The sequence below is a fragment of the Lagenorhynchus albirostris genome, chromosome 14, assembly GCF_949774975.1.
Source record: "Lagenorhynchus albirostris chromosome 14, mLagAlb1.1, whole genome shotgun sequence".
In the NCBI taxonomy this organism is placed as follows: domain Eukaryota; kingdom Metazoa; phylum Chordata; class Mammalia; order Artiodactyla; family Delphinidae; genus Lagenorhynchus; species Lagenorhynchus albirostris.
Window position 1 is genome coordinate 79,025,761 of NC_083108.1, and position 21,491 is coordinate 79,047,251.

General features: G+C 41.2%; 1 protein-coding gene across 1 annotated transcript in view; it reads left to right on the top strand.

The window, feature by feature from the left end:
- The window catches only part of BRAP (BRCA1 associated protein), a 37,937-nt gene extending 17,281 nt beyond the window's left edge, over positions 1 to 20,656 (top strand). Inside the window, exons 7-12 of the mRNA XM_060121056.1 lie at positions 150 to 225; positions 688 to 826; positions 1,190 to 1,299; positions 9,818 to 9,907; positions 15,870 to 15,973; positions 18,238 to 20,656. Coding sequence (XP_059977039.1) covers positions 150 to 225; positions 688 to 826; positions 1,190 to 1,299; positions 9,818 to 9,907; positions 15,870 to 15,973; positions 18,238 to 18,601 — 883 coding nt within the window. The 3' untranslated portion in view covers positions 18,602 to 20,656. The remainder of the gene's footprint in view (positions 1 to 149; positions 226 to 687; positions 827 to 1,189; positions 1,300 to 9,817; positions 9,908 to 15,869; positions 15,974 to 18,237) is intronic.
- The last annotated feature ends 835 nt before the right edge of the window (positions 20,657 to 21,491 follow it).

A 21,491-nucleotide genomic window follows, 5' to 3' on the forward strand; every position in this document is an offset into this window, starting at 1 on the left:
GTCTCTTGAATGATGTCCTTAATTACGATAAACTTAAAACTATTATATAAGAGAGGGAGGATATACAATTATATTTTTGACTTTTGGGTTCTGTGACAGCTGTCTTTTATATTTAATCTGTATTATTATTTTTTTGGTGTCCTTTATAGGTGCCCTGTTTGCCGATATTGTCAAACACCAGAGCCAGTAGAAGAAAATAAGTGTTTCGAGTGTGGCGTTCAGGAAGTAAGTAACGAGTGGTGGGGAAGAGTAATGCACACGGCTTTAATCGTCTGGGGTTTTCTTCTACCCAGTGTGGTGTAAATTCTTTTCAATTCTTTTTGAGACTGATTTTTTTTTTTTCTTTTTGTCCAGGGTCAGGCAAAAAATAAAAATACACAAACTATTTTACTCATACACAGAATACTTTATGGTTTCATTCTTTGTCCTTTGAAAACGCCTAGACTTTTGTTGATAATTGTGATTATTTTTTCTTGCTATTTACATAGAGTTCCATAGAATCCAGAGCGAAAAACTAATTGACCCCTAAAAGCATCCTTGCTTGTTGGGTTTTAAACATATTTATTCAGAACTCCTGTAGAAACAACTCTAAACCTCATCCTGTGTCAGGCTCTCCTCTTTCCACCCCAGTGGACCAGGTCATGTGTTTTTATGTAACTAATTAAGATCTTACCTCCTTCTCGGCAGAACCTGTGGATTTGTTTAATATGTGGCCACATAGGATGTGGACGGTATGTGAGTCGACATGCCTATAAGCACTTCGAGGAGACCCAGCACACATATGCCATGCAGCTCACCAACCATCGAGTCTGGGACTATGCTGGAGGTGAACACCACTCCCATTTTCTAATTTGGATTCATTCTTTCTGAAAACGTCTCCGTCAGAACCTCTCCCCTTGCTCTCACAGCTTGAAGTCTTCCTGACAGCTGTGGCAAACTCCAATTCTCATGGTGCCCCATAGGGCACTATTTCCTGTGAATGGCCTGCATTGCAGAGGATAAAGAGAGTTGATACTTACACTCTGCCCTCTCTTTTTTTTAATTCAAATGATTTAACCCACTTTTAAAGAAATATTGAAAGGCATTTAATTTGGATCTGTAAAAACATAATTTTGTCAAAGTTAAAGGCTTATGGAGACCCTTTTCATTCTGAAGAAACATGCCTTAGTTGACTCATTCTTTTCTTTAGATAATTATGTCCATCGACTGGTCGCAAGTAAAACAGATGGAAAGATAGTACAGTATGAATGTGAGGGTGATACTTGCCAGGAGGAGAAAATAGATGCCTTACAGTTAGAGGTAAGATATTTTATTAATAATTACTGAATACCTATGTCTACTGCTTTTTACTACTCTAACTTGAAAGGTTGTTTGGGCTTTTAATTTTGCCATATGCCCTGCATGTTAGCTTTTGTTTTAAAGATCTGTATTGCTCTGAAGGATTATAAAAATATTTTTATTCCATCTGATTTTCTTCTTTGAAAATCTAATAAGTTTCACTGAGCCTTATTACCTTCAGTGTCATGTTCCTGGTTGTCTCAAGTTCAGTATTGGTGTTGTCCTCTATAGCTGTGATAAAGGTGGAAGTTAAGAATCTTCCTGGGCTTCCCTGGTGGCGCAGTGGTTGAGAGTCTGCCTGCCGATGCAGGGGACACGGGTTCGTGCCCCGGTTTGGGAAGATCCCACATGTTGTGGAGCGGCTGGGCCCGTGAGCTGTGGCCGCTGAGCCTACGCATCTGGAGCCTGTGCTCCGCAACGGGAGAGGCCACAACAGTGAGAGGCCCACGTACAGCAAAAAAAAAAAAAAAAAAAGTTTAAGAATCTTCCTGTTGGGGGGGATTCCCTGGTGGTCCAGTGGTTAGGACTCCACGCTTCCACTGCAGGGGGCACAGGTTCGATCCCTCGTCGGGGAACTAAGATCCCACATGCTGCACAGTGTGGCCAAAAAATAAAAAATAAAATATATTCTTGAAAAAAAAAAGTTATAAAAAAAAATTCTTCCTGTTGGCATCACAGTAGCAGTTGGAAATTGAGCAAACTTGGTCAGGATAAGTTAACCCCAATAGCATCTTTCCATGCTGAGAAGCTTTTTCCCATATATTGGGCTGGCTTTTATAATTGGACCCTTATATAGATAAAGACATTTTTAGGGTTTTCATATAATTAAGGAAGCAATAAAATTACCACAGTCTTATTTTTCTCATAGCAGTAAACCCCACCTACTATAAAATTGATGTGTAAATTTTATATTAAGGAAGGAAAAGTTTAACATGAGTCCTATTTTATAAATTTCAAAATGATTACTTTAAAAACAAATACCTTAACCTTGGGAGGAGGTGGACATTTGAAAACTTGCTTATCTCTAGACTCTTAAGGTCAGTGGGATGGCCTAAAATAGAGCTGATGTTACCATTAATAAATTGTATTGATGTGAAAAAAAATACAAATCTTTTTTTTTTAATATTTATTTATTTATTTTTATTTTTGGCTGCATCAGGTCTCAGTTGTGGCATGCAGGATCTTTTGTCGCGGCGGGAGGGCTTCTCTCCAGTTGTGGTGCTTGGGCTCCAGAGTGCGCGGGCTCAGTAGTTGCAGCACTTGTGGGCTTAGTTGCTCTGCGGCATGTGGGATCTTAGTTCCCCGACCAGGGATCGAACCCGCGTCCCCGGCATTGGGAGGCGGACTCTTAACCACTGGACCACCAGGGAAGTCGCCCCCAAAAATTCAAATTTTTAATGTTAAGTTTGTAGTAACTCTTCCAAATTAAGTATGTTCATTCAGTGAATACTTATTGAGGGTTGCCATCTGTTAGCCTCTCTTCCATGTGCTGCTGGGAGCTCAGCATTAAATAGACTCCCTGCCCTCATGGAGCATACATTCTAGTGACACACACACATACAGTCTTCCAATTGTCCTTTCTTTCTGTTGCTCTTTCATTCTCTTCTCTGGCCTGCAAACATGATGAGATCTCTTCCAGTCTCCTGGAATGGTCTTTCCAGAATGCAGATGTGATCTTGCCACTCCTTGGCTCTTATTTCTCAATATCATACCCCAGAGCCTTCCATAGGCCCCATCTCTCCATACCCTACACCCCAGCCTCATTGGTCTCACTTCATCTCTGAAGCAATTCTAAACATCCGCAGCTCACACCTTGTTAGTTCTCTGGAATCTGTCTCCTCCTCCTGTCTGTCTGTCAAGTGTCCTCTCAAATCTCACCTTCTCTCAGAAGTCCTACCGGATCCTCTCCTTTCTCTGTAGTTACACAGCACTGTTCATTCATTCATGCATTCAGGCAGCAAACATTTCTTGACATCCAGAATGTGCCAGGCACTGGGGGTACAAAAATGAAGATATAATCCTTGCTTTCAAAGAGTTCAGTCCAGTCAAGGAGAGAGGCAGGCAAACTGGTGATTAAGTGCTAATGTCATAAATGCTGGTAATGATAGACACAGTGTCGTGGGAGCCGAGAGAGGCAATTAACCCAGGGCTGGGAGTGACAGGGACAGCTTCCTGTAGGGGGCAGATGGATGAGCTGATTTGAGTTACACTTTGATTTAAAACCATGTAGGGAACTCCCGGCGGCTTGGGGTCTATTCCCTCCGCCCTCACGGAACTGCCCCGGAGCCCGAGGGGAGAGCGGCCTCGCTGAGGCTGCCGGCTCTGGAGGGGCCCCGGCGGCCGAAGCCGCGACAGTCGTGCGGACGGCGGGCCGTTGTTTCAACAAGTAACTTAAAGACAAAATGGAAAAACAAGGAGGTTTGTGCCTGAGATCATGTTGATGTGAAACCGGGGATGGCCACCTTGTGCCAGCCGTGTGGATGAAAGGCTCTTGGTGCTGCATCCAGGAGTCAGTGCTGTGCCTCTGAGATGGGAGAGCCAACTTCAGGACACTGGTCAACAAGAGACCTCCCAGCTCCACATAATATCAAACGGCGAAAATCTCCCAGAGATCTCCATCTCAACGCCAGCACCCAGCTTCACTCAACGACCACCAAGCTGATCCAGCCTCATCCACCAGAACACAGGCAATAGTCCCCTCCACCAGGAAGCCTACACAACCCACTAAACCAACCTTAGCCACTGGGGACAGACACCAAAAACAACGGGAACTACGAACCTGCAGCCTGCAAAAAGGAGACCCAAAACACAGTAAGATAAGCAAAATGAGAAGACAGAGAAATACACAGCAGATGAAGGAGCAAGGTGAAAACCCACCAGACCAAACAAATGAAGAGGAAATAGGCAGTCTACCTGAAAAAGAATTCAGAATAATGATAGTAAAGATGATCCAAAATCTTGGAAATAGAATGGAGAAAACACAAGAAACATTTAACAAGGACCTAGAAGAACTAAAGATGAAACAAACAATGATGAACAACACAATAAATGAAATTAAAAGTACTCTAGATGGGATCAATAGCAGAATAACTGAGGCAGAAGAACGGATAAGTGACCTGGAAGATAAAATAGTGGAAATAACTACTGCAGAGCAGAATAAAGAGAAAAGAATGAAAAGAATTGAGGACAGTCTCAGAGACCTCTGGGACAACATTAAACGCACCAACATTCGAATTATAGGGGTTCCAAAAGAAGAAGAGAAAAAGAAAGGGACTGAGAAAATATTTGAAGAGATTATAGTTGAAAACTTCCCTAATATGGGAAAGGAAATAGTTAATCAAGTCCAGGAAGCACAGAGAGTCCCATACAGGATAAATCCAAGGAGAAATATGCCAAGACACATATTAATCAAACTGTCAAAAATTAAATACAAAGAAAACATATTAAAAGCAGCAAGGGAGGGCTTCCCTGGTGGCGCAGTGGTTGAGAGTCCGCCTGCCGATGCAGGGGACACGGGTTCGTGCCCTGGTCCGGGAAGATCCCACATGCCACAGAGCGGCTGGGCCCGTGAGCCATGGCTGCTGAGCCTGTGCGTCCGGAGCCTGTGCTCCGCAACGGGAGAGGCCACAACAGTGAGAGGCCCCTGTAGCGCAAAAAAAAAAAAAAAAAAAACAGCAAATAACACATAAGGGAATCCCCATAAGGTTAACAGCTGATCTTTCAGCAGAAACTCTGCAAGCCAGAAGGGAGTGGCAGGACATATTTAAAGTGATGAAGGAGAAAAACCTGCAACCAAGATTACTCTACCCAGCAAGGATCTCATTCAGATTTGATGGAGAAATTAAAACCTTTACAGACAAGCAAAAGCTGAGAGAGTTCAGCACCACCAAACTAGCTTTACAACAAATGCTAAAGGAACTTCTCTAGGCAAGAAACACAAGACAAGGAAAAGACCTATAATAACGAATCCAAAACAATTTACAAAATGGGAATAGGAACATACGTATCGATAATTACCTTAAATGTAAATGGACTAAATGCTCCCACCAAAAGACACAGATTGGCTGAATGGATACAAAAACAAGACCCATATATATGCTGTCTACAAGAGACCCACTTCAGACCTAGAGACACATACAGACTGAAAGTAAGGGGATGGAAAAAGATATTTCATGCAAATGGAAACCAAAAGAAAGCTGGAGTAGCAATTCTCATATCAGACAAAATAGACTTTAAAATAAAGACTATTAGAAGAGACAAAGAAGGACACTACATAATGATCAAGCGATCGATCCAAGAAGAAGGTATAACAATTGTAAATATTTATGCATCCAACATAGGATGCATAAGGCAAATAATAACAGCCATAAAAGGGGAAATCGACAGTAACACATTCATAGGTGGGGACTTTAACACCCCACTTTCACCAATGGACAGATCATCCAAAATGAAAATAAAAAAGAAAACACAAGCTTTAAGTGATGCATTAAACAAGATGGACTTAATTGATATTTATAGGACATTCCATCCAAAAACAGCAGAATACACATTTTTCTCAAGTGCTCATGGAACATTCTCCAGGATAGATCATATTTTGGGTCACAAATCAAGCCTTGGTAAATTTAAGAAAATTGAAATTGTATCAAGTATCTTTTCCGACCACAACGCTATGAGACTAGATATCAATTACAGGAAAAGATCTGTAAAAACTACAAACACATGGAGGCTAAACAATACACTACTTAATAACGAAGTGATAACTGAAGAAATCAAAGAGGAAATCAAAAAATACCTAGAAACAAATGACAATGGAGACACGATGACCCAAAACTTATGGGATGCAGCAAAAGCAGTTCTAAGAGGGAAGTTTATAGCAATACAAGCCCACCTTAAGAAACAGGAAACATCTCGAATAAACAACCTAACCTTGCACCTAAAGCAATTAGAGAAATAAGAACAAAAAAAACCCCAAAGTTAGCAGAAGGAAAGAAATCATAAAAATCAGATCAGAAATAAATGAAAAAGAAATGAAGGAAATGATAAAGAAGATCAATAAAACTAAAAGCTGGTTCTTTGAGAAGATAAACAAAATTGATAAACCATTAGCCAGACTCATCAAGAAAAAAAGGGAGAAGACTCAAATCAATAGAATTAGAAATGAAAAAGGAGAAGTAACAACTGACACTGCAGAAATACAAAAGATCATGAGAGATTACTACAAGCAACTATATGCCAATAAAATGGACAACCTGGAAGAAATGGACAAATTCTTAGAAATGCACAACTGCCAAGACTGAATCAGGAAGAAATACAAAATATGAACAGGCCAATCAGAAGCACTGAAATTGAAACTGTGGTTAAAAATCTTCCAACAAACAAAAGCCCAGGACCAGATGGCTTCACAGGTGAATTCTATCAAACATTTAGAGAAGCGCTAACCCCTATCCTTCTCAGACTCTTCCAAAATATAGCAGAGGGAGGAACACTTCCAAATTCATTCTACGAGGCCACCATCACCTTGATACCAAAACCAGACAAGGATGTCACAAAGAAAGAAAACTACAGGCCAATATCACTGATGAACATAGATGCAAAAATCCTCAACAAAATACTAGCAAGCAGAATCCAACAGCACATTAAAAGGATCATACACCATGATCAAGTGGGGTTTATTCCAGGAGTGCAAGGATTCTTCAATATACTCAAATCAATCAATGTGATAAACCATATTAACAAGTTGAAGGAGAAAAACCATATGATCATCTCAATAGATGCAGAGAAAGCTTTCGTCAAAATTCAGCACCCATTTATGATAAAAACCCTGCAGAAAGTAGGCATAGAGGGAACTTTCCTCAACATAATAAAGGCCATATATGACAAACCCACAGCCAACATCATCCTCAATGGTGAAAAACTGAAAGCATTTCCACTAAGATCAGGAACAAGACAAGGTTGCCCACTCTCACGACTCTTATTCAACATAGTTTTGGAAGTTTTAGCTACAGCAATCAGAGAAGAAAAGGAAATAAAAGGAATCCAAATCGGAAAAGAAGAAGTAAAGCTGTCGCTGTTTGCAGATGACATGATACTATACATAGAGAATCCTAAAGATGCTACCAGAAAACTACTAGAGCTAATCAATGAATTTGGTAAAGTAGCAGGATACAAAATTAATGCACAGAAATCTCTGGCAATCCTATACACTAATGAAAAATCTGAAAGTGAAATCAAGAAAACACTCCCATTTACCATTGCAACAAAAAGAATAAAATATCTAGGAATAAACCTATCTAAGGAGACAAAAGACCTGTATGCAGAAAGTTATAAGACACTGATGAAAGAAATTAAAGACGATACAAATAGATGGAGAGATATACCATGTTCTTGGATTGAAAGAATCAACATTGTGAAAATGACTCTACTACCCAAAGCAATCTACAGATTCAATGCAATCCCTATGAAACCACCACTGGCATTTTTCACAGAACTAGAACAAAAAATTTCACAATTTGTATGGAAACACAAAAGACCCCAAATAGCCAAAGCAATTTTGAGAACGAAAAAAGGAGCTGGAGGAATCAGGCTCCCTGACTTCAGACTATACTACAAAGCTACAGTAATCAAGACAGTATGGTACTCGCACAAAAACAGAAAGATCAATGGAACAGGATAGAAAGCCCAGAGATAAACCCACACACATATGGTCACCTTATCTTTGATAAAGGAGGCAGGAATGTACAGTGGAGAAAGGACAGCCTCTTCAATAAGTGGTGCTAGGAAAACTGGACGGGTACATGTAAAAGTATGAGATTAGATCACTCCCTAACACCATACACCAAAATAAGCTCAAAATGGATTAAAGACCTAAATGTAAGGCCAGAAACTGTCAAACTCTTAGAGGAAAACATAGGAAGAACAGTCTATGACATAAATCACAGCAAGATCCTTTTTGATCCACCTCCTAGAGAAATGGAAATAAAAACAAAAATAAACAAATGGGACCTAATGAAACTTAAAAGCCTTTGCACAGCAAAGGAAACCATAAACAAGACCAAAAGACAGCCCTCAGAATGGGAGAATATATTTGCAAATGAAGCAACTGACAAAGGATTAATTTCCAAAATTTACAAGCAGCTCATGCAGCTCAATAACAAAAAAACAAACAACCCAATCCAAAAATGGGCAGAAGACCTAAATAGACATTTCTCCAAAGAAGATATACAGACTGCCAACAAACACATGGAAGAATGCTCAACATTATTAATCATTAGAGAAATGCAAATCAAAACTACAATGAGATATCCTCTCACACCAGTCAGAATGGCCATCATCAAAAAATCTAGAAACAATAAATGCTGGAGAGGGTGTGGAGAAAAGGGAACACTCTTGCACTGCTGGTGGGAATGTGAATTGGTACAGCCACTATGGAGAACAGTATGGAGGTTCCTTAAAAAACTACAAATAGAACTACCATATGACCCAGCAATCCCACTACTGGGCATATACCCTGAGAAAACCATAATTCAAAAAGAGTCATGTACCAAAATGTTCATTGCAGCTCTATTTACAATAGCCCAGAGATGGAAGCAACCTACGTGTCCATCATCGGATGAATGGATAAAGAAGATGTGGCACATATATACAATGGAATATTACTCAGCCATAAAAAGAAACGAAATTGAGCTATTTGTAATGAGGTGGATAGACCTAGAGTCTGTAATACAGAGTGAAGTAAGTCAGAAAGAGAAAGACAAATACCGTATGCTAACACATATATATGGAATTTAAGAAAAAGAAAAAGGTCATGAAGAACCTAGGGGTAAGACAGGAATAAAGACACAGACCTACTAGAGAACGGACTTGAGGATATGGGGAGGGGGAAGGGTGAGCTGTGACAAAGCGAGAGAGAGGCATGGACATATATACACTACCAAACGTAAGGTAGATAGCTAGTGGGAAGCAGCCGCATAGCACAGGGAGATCAGCTCGGTGCTTTGTGACCGCCTGGAGGGGTAGGATAGGGAGGGTGGGAGGGAGAGAGACACAAGAGGGAAGAGATGTGGGAACATATGTATATGTATAACTGATTCACTTTGTTACAAAGCAGAAGCTAATACCCCATTGTAAAGCAATTTTACCCCAGTAAAGATGTAAAAAAAAAAAAAGAAAGAAAGAAATGAAGGGAAAAAAAAAAAAAACCATGTAGTTCTTCTTGAAGTCAGCTTAAACAGAAATCTAAGGGTTTTTTAAATTGTACATTTCTCTGTTTGTCCCTATAGATTGTAAGCCCCCAGAGGACCAAAGTGTAATTGTCATCTCTGTGTTCCCCTAGTTTATTGAGTAGAGGGAACCAAGGTGTAATATACATTCTGTATGTTCCTCTTAATCTTCTGCAGGTCATTAAAAGTCAGGTTTTAATTGAATTTCAGAGACTGACAACTGTGACTTATGTTTTGGTGTTCATTCTCTGTTCTTGTAGTATTCATATTTACTAACAAGCCAGCTGGAGTCTCAACGAGTCTACTGGGAAAACAAGATAGTTCGGATAGAGAAGGACACAGCAGAGGAAGTAAGTTTCTGGTCTGGTGACTGCTGAAATGCCACATGCCAGGATAGCCTGATGCTGGGGGGAGAAGGAAGAGTATAGGGAAAAAGGGGTCTCAGAGTGTTCCTTCTCAATCTCATCTATAGGTAGAGAACTGGTTTACCTCTAAAAAGAAACCTTTGTTACATGTCAGTTAAATCTCAACAAAGCTGGGGGCTAGTAAGGGGTAGGAAAAAGAAAAGATTTGGAATCAGTTGGCTCACCCCAGTAACCTAACTCTACATCAAATTTCCAGGGAGAAGTAGTAAACACCTGACTTGTCATTATGCTAGAGACTTAGCCCCAGAAGGTCGTATCAGGGAACAAGAAATTGTAGACCACAATGAGAATGAAGTTAGTCAAAAAGAGGAAAAGGAAGAGACAGAAATACGCTATTGCAAATGTAATCAACTAAGCATAATTTAAAAGGAGAAGGGAAGCAGACATATATTCTCACCTAGGATTAGTAAATCAAGAAGATTTATTGTGTGCTGAGCCCTAGACACAATTTTATTTTGTGCTGAGCCCTATACTAAGTTAAGGAAGAAATAAAATACTTGCTACATACCTGAAACCAAAGAAACCTTGGACTTAAAGGCTTGGTATTTTGGGGTTGGGATGTTGTTTGTTAACTTCAATCAGGTTTTCTAGTGCCTTGTGCAATTCCATTTAAAAAATAGAAGTATGTGCATGAGGGTTTGTACTTTCAGTCAGCCAGTTGGTTTGTCACCTTGGGAACAGCTGCTTTGGGGAGCTGAATATGCGCTCCTGAGGCAACAAGATGGTGCTTTGAAACTGAAGGGAATAAAATTAGGCAGAGATGCTGAAGTGGTCACCATGGCACCTTATTAGTCTAGGGCAGTAGTCTTGAAAGTTTAACAAAATAATGCTTTAAAGAAAAGGCCATTCACTACTCGGATGGATAGAAGAGAAAAGTGATGTGATTTTGGTGGAAACCCGGCCCAGAGTGGCCCAGAGCTCCACCTGCTTGGTTTGGCCTTTGGCTCCAGCATATACAAGGAACCCTGAGGGTTCCAGGCCAGGGACTTTGAAAACCAGGGAGCGCCTGAGTGTTCGTGTATAACTAGGGCTCTGGGAACCGTTATCAGGACCTAGAGACAGTGTTCATAATTCAGTCATTCTCTTAGTGTTAAGTAAAGGCTTTTAAATGTTTTTAAATGATTGACTTAAATGATTATTTTTAAAGTGATTATTTTAATAACTTTGCGAATCCTCACCAGCAACTGGACCCTCAGATGGGGGGACTGCAGAGCCGGGTTTGGGGCTCACCTCAGTGGTAACTGGTGTTATCGTGGAGCTTAGCAGGCAGGGCCAAGCTTTCACTTTATGCCAGGCCCATGGGCCCAAGTTTCTGAGTATGCCTACAAATGAGGAGAAATCAGGTTTTTTCATTAAGGCTTAACACCAGCTTTAAAATGATCTTTGGTGAAAAGTCCATGATGAAATTCTTACAGGAACCTTCTAAGCAATGGAAGTGCCTTTCCAGAGGGGCTTCAGGTCACTTGACATACTGTTCTGAATAGGGCTTGATTGGAGTCCACGTGGGAGGGAGGTGCGTCTGATGGCACTCACAAGGCAGAGCAGAGGTCGCTGCCACTTGGTGCCAGGTTTGGGGCTCCCAGGGAGGAGCACTGGCAACTCCATGCAGCCTCACTAATGGGTTTTTCTACAGGCTGTACCAGCGTGAGCACCTAAAGTGCTTTGTGCAGACCCTTGAGAGCTAAGCTCAGGATTCTCTCTGCCCTTTAAGACTCTTTAGGATTAACTGCATTCCCTAACACACGCCCATGGAAAGCAAGTCAAGGGGCAGGGAAGCTAAAAATGTGAAACTTGTGTCTACTTTTAGGTAGGGATAAGGTAGAGGCAAGGGCAGCCCTAAATAAAAAGCTTGAAGAGGATATTTTGTTTTCTAGTAAAAAATGTCACTTATCCGTAAGTTAATTGGTGATGCAAGCCTTTTGTTCCTGCTGCTGTCCTCCTTTTGACCAGTCCTCTGTCCGTTGGCACCTTCAGCAGTAGAGCACATGCAGGGAGAAAACAGTAACCGTGCATTTCACTGGCAGAGATTCTTGGTCATGGGCCTCATATAAAGGTAATGTGGGGGAGGAGAGGAGCTGCAGATTGAAATTCACTGTGGACTTCAATTATAATACTATTCCAGTCCCCCGATGCCTTAGGTAGTACAATTGCTGTAGTATGTGAGCAGAGTCTGTTCTGGAAAATGAAGCTCATACCCACTTGAAGGTTCATAGTTTTAGTGGGGCCATGTATAAGAGCATAGAGTAGGCCATCAGTACAGGTGCATTCCCCTAAAGATACCTCTTTTCTTTTTAAACCTCTAGCTCCATAGAGAAATTGCTCTTTCTCCAGGTGTGGATTGTGAACTGAGTGTGGTGGCTACAACTGGCATTTTTATTAGCATAGGGTAGATGTCAGAGTGTATCACATTTAATATTGTTTTGTGAAACTTTTGTATCAGGGTGTGTGTGTGTGTGTGTGTGTGGGGGTGTGTGTGTGTGTGTGTGTGTGTGTGTGTGGGTGTGTGTGTGTGGGGGTGTGTGTGTGTGTGTGTGTGTGTGTGTGTGTGTGTGTACTAAGTGTTTCTTACTGAGGGCTAATGGTCAGAAGTGCTTTTAAAACCACTAATTTAGGACTTCCCTGGTGGCGCAGTAGTTAAGAACCCGCCTGCCAATGCAGGGGACACGGGTTCAAGCCCTGGTGTGTGTGTGTGTGTGTGTGTGTGTGTGTGTGTGTGTGTGTGTGTGTGTGTGTGTACTAAGTGTTTCTTACTGAGGGCTAATGGTCAGAAGTGCTTTTAAAACCACTAATTTAGGACTTCCCTGGTGGCGCAGTAGTTAAGAACCCGCCTGCCAATGCAGGGGACACGGGTTCAAGCCCTGGTCCGAGAAGATCCCACATACTGCGGAGCAACTAAGCTTGTGCACCACAACAGCTGAGCCTGCACTCTAGAGCTTGCGAGCCACAACTACTGAGCCTGTGTGCCACAACTACTGAAGCCTGTGTGCCTAGAGCCCATGCTTCGCAACGAGAGAAGCCACCGCAATGAGAAGCCCGCGCACCGCAATGAAGAGTAGCCCCCGCTCGCCGCAACTAGAGAAAGCCCGCATGCAGCAATGAAGACCCAGTGCAGCCAAAAATAAATTTTAAAAAAACAAACACTAATTTAAGCCATTGTAACATTTGTCTCTAGCAATATCAGAAACCTTTTGAGGTTACTAGATATTTTTCATCTTGATTTAAATGTGTTTAGCTTATTGTCTTTAGTGACCAAAACAGACAGTTTGGTTCCTTTTGATGGTCATTTCTGTCCTTTCCAATTTCCCTAAACTGACAGGAGTCAGTTTAAGAGAAAATGTCAGAAGGATCTAGTGGTCTTATTTTAAAACAATATTGAGGAGAAAATTAATACCAAATAGAATGAGAGCAATTTGAAAGCTATTTTTATTTTTATGACATAGAGGAACTTTTAGAAATCTCTCTTTAATTGCATGTTCTTCCACCTTAATGACATTGGCTCTAAAATTAATTTCTACAAAACAGTTAATTTCTTATTTAAAAAAAGAGGGAGCAGTGCTATTAGAGACCTGCTAGGCGAGCCGTAGCAAATGTTTAAAAAGAAAGCGTTAAGGGCTTCCCTGGTGGCGCAGTGGTTGAGAGTCCGCCTGCTGATGCAGGGGACGTAGGTTTGTGCCCCGGTCTGGGAAGATCCCACATGCCGCGGAGCGGCTGGGCCTGTGAGCCATGGCTGCTGAGCCTGCGCGTCCAGAGCCTGTGCTCCGCAGTGGGAGAGGCCGCAACAGTGAGAGGCCCACATACGGCAAAAAAAAAAAAAAAGAAAGCGTTAAAAGTAGTGGCCCTTTTTCTGGCGTGATGGATGTTGCATGCATCACGGATCTCTGCTAAGAGTTTAAATCTTGCCAAGAGGTCAGTTTTCCTTTGCTGTAGAGCTTTGGCCTCCCATATAGTGCAGAGAGAGTTTTAGAAATTGGCTTTGGACCCAGACTTGGGGGTCCAATCTTGGACCCATGTCACTCGACCTGGGTGACCTTGGAGTGTATTGCCTCACCTTTCTCTAAGCCTCAGTTTCTGTAAAAAGTTTACATGCCTAAGTCATAGGCTTGTTATAAACAATAAATGAGATACTACCTATAAAACACCTAGCCAGGACCTGGGCCATAGGATTTAAATTCTCAGTCACTTCTGTTCCTATTATTATTATTACCTCACGATCCACCTGTCTTCCTGTGTCCTTAGACAAGTGGAGTTGAGGTGTTTCCCAAGTCTGTAGATCTTAACACCTGTGTGAATCCAGTGTCTACATAACTAGACTTCCACAGATTCCTTGCTAGGATTGCTGCCATCTGACACATAATACACCAGAATTTTTAATTTCTCTTAAGTTTTTAAGACAATGTAATTTGAATTCTCTCTGTAAATTGCCTTTATATAAACTCAAAGTAAGAACTGCTTATGTTCCATATGGCTTCACAGTACATGAGTAAATTAATAGTGAAATTGGATGGAAAAAAGCACCAAACATATCACCTGTTACAAGTAACTTCAGATTATTTGGATAATACAATTGTCACTTAAAAGCATGGATTTGAACTGCACAGATCCACTTATATGTGGATTGTTTTCAGTGGATACCTGCTACAGTACTGCAGGATCCGCAAATGGTTGAATCCACAGATGCAGAACCATGGATACGGAGGGCCGACAATAAAGTTATACTCAGATTTTCGACTTCAAGGAGGGTCGAGACCACACATTGTTCAAGGGTCAAGTGTAACTTTTAGAATATGATCTCAAGAGTTAAAAAACTGGTCAGTTAAGAATTGGAGATTCTGCCCTCCTACACTGTTGATGGGAATGTAAATTGGTGCAGTCACTACGGAGAACAGTATGGAGGTTCCTTAAAAAACTAAAAACAGAACTGCCATATGATCCTGCAATCCCACTCCTGGGCATATATTCAGAAAAGATGAAAACTAATTTGAAAAGAAAAATGCACCCTGGTGTTCATAGCAGCACTGTTTACAATAGCTAAGACATGGAAGAAACCTAAATGTCCATCCACAGATAAATGGGTAAAGAAGATGTGGTATATATATGCAATGGAATATTACTCAGCCATAAAAAAAGAATGAAATAATGCTATTTGCAGCAACATGGATGGACCTAGAGATTATCAAACTAAATGAAGTAAGTCAGACAGAAAGACAAATATTACATGATATCACTTATATCCAAATCTAAAAAATAATACAAATGAATCTATTTACAAAACAGAAACAGACTCACAGACATAGAAAACAAACTTACGTTTACCAAAGGGGAAAGGAAGGGCAGTATGAGATTAACAGATACTACTATATATGAAATAGAAAGCAACAAGGATTTACTGTATAACACAGGGAACAATATTTACTGGATAACACAGGGAACAATACTCAATGTCTTGTAATAACCTATAATGGAAATAATCTGAAATATATATATATGAATCACTTCGCTGTACACCTGAAACTAACACAATATTACACAATATCATCAGCTACGCTTCAATTTAAAAACAAAGAATGGGAGGTTCTGGTCTGGCCTCTGATAAATCATCTCATGCTCTACAGCCTGAAGCTCTTTCTTTACCTTCTGGCAGTTTCACTCAACATTCAGTAGCTCTTGACCCTCTTGATCCTGGTTTAGAGAAATGGTAAGAAAAAAGGATTTCTCAAAATTTTTATTCCTGTTGCAGAAATTCTTTCAGATAATGGTCTCACCTTTTCCAAATTTGGTTTGTCAAAGTTAAAGACAGGTAATTGGGAAAAAAAATTGTGATGTTAGCCCCAAAGGCCACACAGCTTTGTCTTTGTGAAGTGAAACTGATCTCTGTTTGCTCTTTCAGATTAACAACATGAAGACCAAATTTAAAGAAACAATTGAGAAATGTGATAATTTGGAGCACAGACTAAATGATCTCCTGAAAGAAAAGCAGTCTGTGGAAAGAAAGTAGGTATAACTGGCCTGTTCTTTTAATTAGCTTTTTTATTCTAACAGGTTCCATAAACAGATAATCTCCTTTATACCCATGGACACACTCTCATTGTCAAGTGTGTATCACCAGGTTTTCAGGGCTCTCCCCATATATGGAGCAAACCTACTGTGACTTCCTGTTTACTAAAAAATTCAGTGTTTCATGCCAGATGGATGCCATGTGGAATGCAGGACGCTCTCCTGATGTCTGTGCTCATGCTACATGCAAGTATCTTCCATTTTGGCCTGTAGAAAGCAACTTCCTTGTGCCCAGAGCATCTCTGAGCCATGGTGGCTGAGAAATGGCAGTTAGGAAAGAGATTTACATTTAAGCTGAAGATGGCATGTGTTCTGGCCTTAGTCGGGAATTACAGGCCAAAGATGTTGAACATGGAGCAAAAAACTCATCAACAACATGGCAAGAACAGACTCTACTAGTGTTATTTGGGAAGATAATTGCTACTGATTGAAACTACCTTTCTAGTTTAAGTTATACTCACAAAAATAATTGGATTTTTTACTCCAGACAAATGGATAAAAAATAAATTTAAGGGGGATAATTGTCCCTTAAGTTTTTTTTTTTTAATCTTGGGATAAATTTAGTTTTACAAAAAGGTTGCAAAGATAGTGCAAAGAATTCCCGTATACCTTTCACCTGTTCTCCCTCATTGCAAATAGGTGGATATTTTTAGTCATTTCTGTGGGGGGATTGGGGGGTAAAATCTATGTAACGTAGATTCTGCCGTCTTAAGTATGCAGCTCACAGTGTTGTGCAGCTATGACCACTGTGTGGTTCCAGAATTTTTTATCACCCCAAAAGAAACTCTTCAGCAAAGGTGTTTTTTTGTTTGTTTTTGGGTTTTTTTTTTGCGTTGTGCGGGCCTCTCACTGTTGTGGCCTCTCCCATTGCGGAGCACAGGCTCCAGACGCGCAGGCTCAGAGGCCATGGCTCACAGGCCTAGCCGCTCCGCGGCATGTGGGATCTTCCCGGACCGGGGCACGAACCCATGTCCCTTGCATCGGCAGGCGAACTCCCAACCACTGCGCCACCAGGGGAGCCCCCTGCAAGGGTGTTTTTTAACTGCTGTGAAAACAACACTACATTAATAGAAATACAAATCAAAAATTCTCCTATGCTTTCAGCACCCTAACAAATTGAACTGTTCCAAAGAATTTAAAAGTTAAAACTGGAAGTTTTCTTTCATCCCCAAATCCGGCTATCTAGAGGTAACCATTATTAATGGTACCAGTGAGTCTTTGTTGTTCTCGGTCTTTTGCAGTACCTGTGTAAACCTCTCATATACATCTTTTTTCTACAAAACTTGAATAATATTAGGTATTCTATTTGGTAAAATATTCTGTTTTGGAGTTTTTTTGTTTTTTGGGTTTTTTTTGTACTGGCATATCTAGATCTATTCTGATCTTTGTAACATCTGAAGGTCCCATAATAATTTTAACCAGTTCCCCTTGAAGGACATGTAAGTTGTTTCAAGTCTCACACTACTATGAACAATGTTGCAATAAGCATCTTTCTGCATTTGTCATTTAGTGCAGTCCTGAGTATATTTACTTTATAGGATAAATTCCTGGAAGTAGAATAGCTATGTGAAAGGGCAGGTGAAATTTTGATTTTTATAGATGGTGTCAAGTTGACTTCCAAGGAGTTTGTGCCGGTTCACACTGTAGTAGCAGCGTGTGGGAGTGCTCCCTTTTCCCACATCTGAGCTCTTTGGCATTCTGATACATAAAAATGGTATCTCAAGTGGTGTTTTGTCATTCTTTACTTGTGAGTAAGATTGAGCATCAGTAAGGCACTCCCTATTCTTGCAAACTCTTCTCCAGCAAATGCAGTTGAGATCAGAATACTTGACTCTTTAAGAATGTCACTTTTCTTCATAACTTCTTTATCATAGCTATCATCTCTTAAGCCACCCATGTAAACAAAACAAAGAAGCAGTAGAAATTTTACCATGAATCACAGAATAGTTTCTGCTATTGAAAATTTTCTGATCCTTCAAAAAAAAAAAAATGTCCTGAGGCTACACTTTAGTTAACTAGAGCAAAATTCTTGTTTGAGGTAGCTGTTGCAATGGCAGCAAACCAGTCCCCCTGGCCATGGGAGGGCGGGGTCTGCCCTAAATGGCTTCTGAGGTCATGGCTCCTCTGTTCAATCCCAGAGCAGAAAGGGGACTGTGTCAGCAAATGAAAAACGTGCTTTGTTTTCCTTTGTTTTGTAAAAGGTGCACTCAGCTAAACACGAAAGTGGCCAAACTCACCACAGAGCTCAAAGAGGAGCAGGAAATGAACAAGTGTTTGCGAGCCAACCAAGTCCTCCTGCAGAACAAGCTGAAGGAAGAGGAGAGGGTGTTAAAGGAGACCTGCGACCAGAAGGACCTGCAGATCACTGAGATCCAGGAGCAGCTGCGGGACGTCATGTTCTACCTGGAGACGCAGCAGAAGATCAACCACCTGCCCGCTGAGACCCGGCAGGAAATCCAGGAGGGACAGATCAACATTGCCATGGCCTCGGCCTCAAGCCCCCCGTCTTCGGGGGGCAGCGGGAAGCTGTCCTCCAGGAAGGGCCGCAGCAAGAGGGGCAAGTGACCTTCAGAAAAACACATGTCCTTGAGACTGTTCTCCCTGGCACAGCAAGGGTGTGCTGGGGCCTTCAGCTAAATGTAGGGTGGACCCTGAATAAGTATAAGTGAAGATCAAGCCGCAGTTGTTCGGATCTTTCATTTGCTACCGTGTGGTGTAACGAACGTTAGAGGGCTGACAGCTAGTAGAGCTGAGGGAAACGGGCAGTGTTTTCAAAGGTGGCTGCTTTTTTCAACAGTAATAGTTCACTGACCTCAGACGTTCTAATGACCATTTTGCCTTCCTACTTGATAGATGCCCCAACTCTGCTGTGCATATTTCTGTTGTATTTATTGAGTTGGTGTATTAGACATTCAGTTCTGGAATCACTTTAAGAGGTAGAATTTTTTTGTGTCCCCTCAAAGGTAACTATCCTTAAAGCACCAAACCTGCCTGAGGTCATCGCAGCTGCTTGAGAGAGAGGTTCTCCATGGCCACTGAGGATTTATGAAAATTCCGTAGCATTAGCATTGGCATCCCTCCCTGCCTCCAGGGAATTGAATAATTGGTCAAATGTTACATGAAAAGAGGCTGGGTCTGTAAACCTGGCACTGGCTTGTCACCAGCAGCCATCTCCTCTTGCTCCAGGCCTAGCCAGGAAAAACAAACAGCCCCGAGCAGACTGAGTGGACCCAGTGTAGGAAAAATGGTGATGTCCCCACTTTGTTTATTTTTGATGCCTCCACAGCTCATTATGTACCTCAGAGAAGGAGGCTAAATGTTTGCTCTGAGACTCAAATCTCAGAATGGATTTCCTAGCATCCAGCAAGAATAAGCAGGCAGATTTATCATCCATGTGAAAAGGCAGAGTGAGGCCTCTGACTGGCTGACTGTATTTTGCTGGGATCAGTATTTTCTGAGTGTTTACAAAAGATTGGGCTGCGTGTTCAGGTTGCGGCTAAAGGGAGCTTGGGCAGATTTTCAATTATGCCTTCAAGGCATATCCAAAAGGTTGCGGCTAAATCCAAAAATTAGAATTTTAACAGAGGCCCCTTTAAAACAGTCATGTAATGCTTGCGTGGGCCAACAGAGGGGCTGTGTACTTTTTCTAGAAACAGAAATGTCAAAAAAAAAATCGTAATGTGTGGAAATTAAGCAAAATTAAAGTAAGACCCGTGTTGGAATTTCGCTTCCAAAAGAGGTAGCTGGGTAGGTTAACAAGACATAGTGTTAAATGATGGGTTTTCTTTCCTGTGTTTATAATTAGCCAAGGTTTTCAAATTATCACAATTCAGAATTGGTTCTTAGCCTACGATTAGGCCTCATCCTCTTTGACCTAAACATTTTGCACGTTATTTGTTCGCACACCAACTGTCTCGCTAATCACCATCCACTTCTGTGGGATGTGCCGCAGCATTTCCCAAAGAACCTTCCCGGTAACTTTGCAACATGAATGTACTCAGACATTCTCAATTTTTTCTTAGGGCAAACCAACTCCATAAGTCCCCCTTGCACTTATATATACAGATATCCTAAAGCAAGAGTGGGAATGGGAAGCTAACTTAATTCTCTTTCCTATAGAGATTCTATTTTATTTAAAATCTATTTTTACACTAGTTAGAATCCTGCTTTTTTTGGCCAAGTACTCGTCTTGCATGTCTGACCTTGCAGAAGCTGGGGTGGATCGCAGCATACTAATTAAGAGAATTAGAAGTAGTTGACAAAGCTTGCTTGCTCATTTCTCTGCGATCACCTCCACCAAGTAGCCTACCACCAGCTGGGAGAACAGAGATTTTCAGTATAGATGGGATAAATGCTCTGAAAGGCTGTGCCCAGAGGAATGAGCAAATAGGCAAATGTTTCCAAACTACTTGAAGGTTTAAAAAAATGTTCCAGAAAAACTTGTCAAGCTATGTAAAGAAAATGTTTTATTAAACCGGTCAACGAGTCATGTTTGAATTTGACAAAATTACATAAGGTAGAAGCTGTTAGTGTTTCCTACAGGATGGAAATGAACCACTTAACGTATCCATACTACCTTGAACAATGAAATTGCATTAAAATAACCAAACTTTGAAATGATTCTGCCCGGTGTGAAATCTGTGTCTCTCTGGTTGACATTTGCTTGGAGCTTGTACCTGAATAATCTAAGAAAAAGTAGCTGAACCAGGTACAGAATAGGGAAAATCCTCTGAATTTGGAAGCTTGGGTTAGGAGAAGACCCAGGCACACAATTCTTTTGCAAACTAAAAGCAGTCAATTTCTACGCCTAAGACTTTTTTCCAGGCCCTGCACTGAGCTGAGGTTGTTTTATTTTTGGAAACTGTCATAAATGTGACTTGTTAAGGATCCACCATGTAAGAAAAAGCACTGAAGCAACTCCCCGCTCCTGCTTGCGCAGTGAAGTTGTCCTCATCAGAAGGGCTGAGAAAGTGATTTAAACAGTCAGCCAGTAGAATATGGAGAACTTGGCAAATCACAAATGAACAACCTTCTGTCATCACTTGGAAACCCCTCTCCTAGTGCAGTCGGGATACACAAGCTACAAATACTATCCATAAGATTTGGCTGCTCTGCACGATGCCACGTTGCTTGGGCTGGTGGCAGATTTTAGTTTGTTGTGATAAAGTCCATGGGCTTATCTAAAAATGGAAAGTCACTTTTAAAACATTTGAGGAAAGCTATTTTGTTTTCTCCAAGATAAAGCTGATTTATGCCGTGGTCATTCTGCTGTGTTACTTGTTGGCAGTAGAAGGGAAATTTCTCAGGAATTTCTTAAGACCCAGCTCCTGCTCTTCAGTGGTGCTGGGGGACATCTCAACTACCCAGAGACCTGGCCAACACCTGAAGCAAGTTTAGGAAGGCACCACGTGTTCTCTGGCAGGCCTCTGCTGCTGGCCAGTCTTCATTCTTGCTC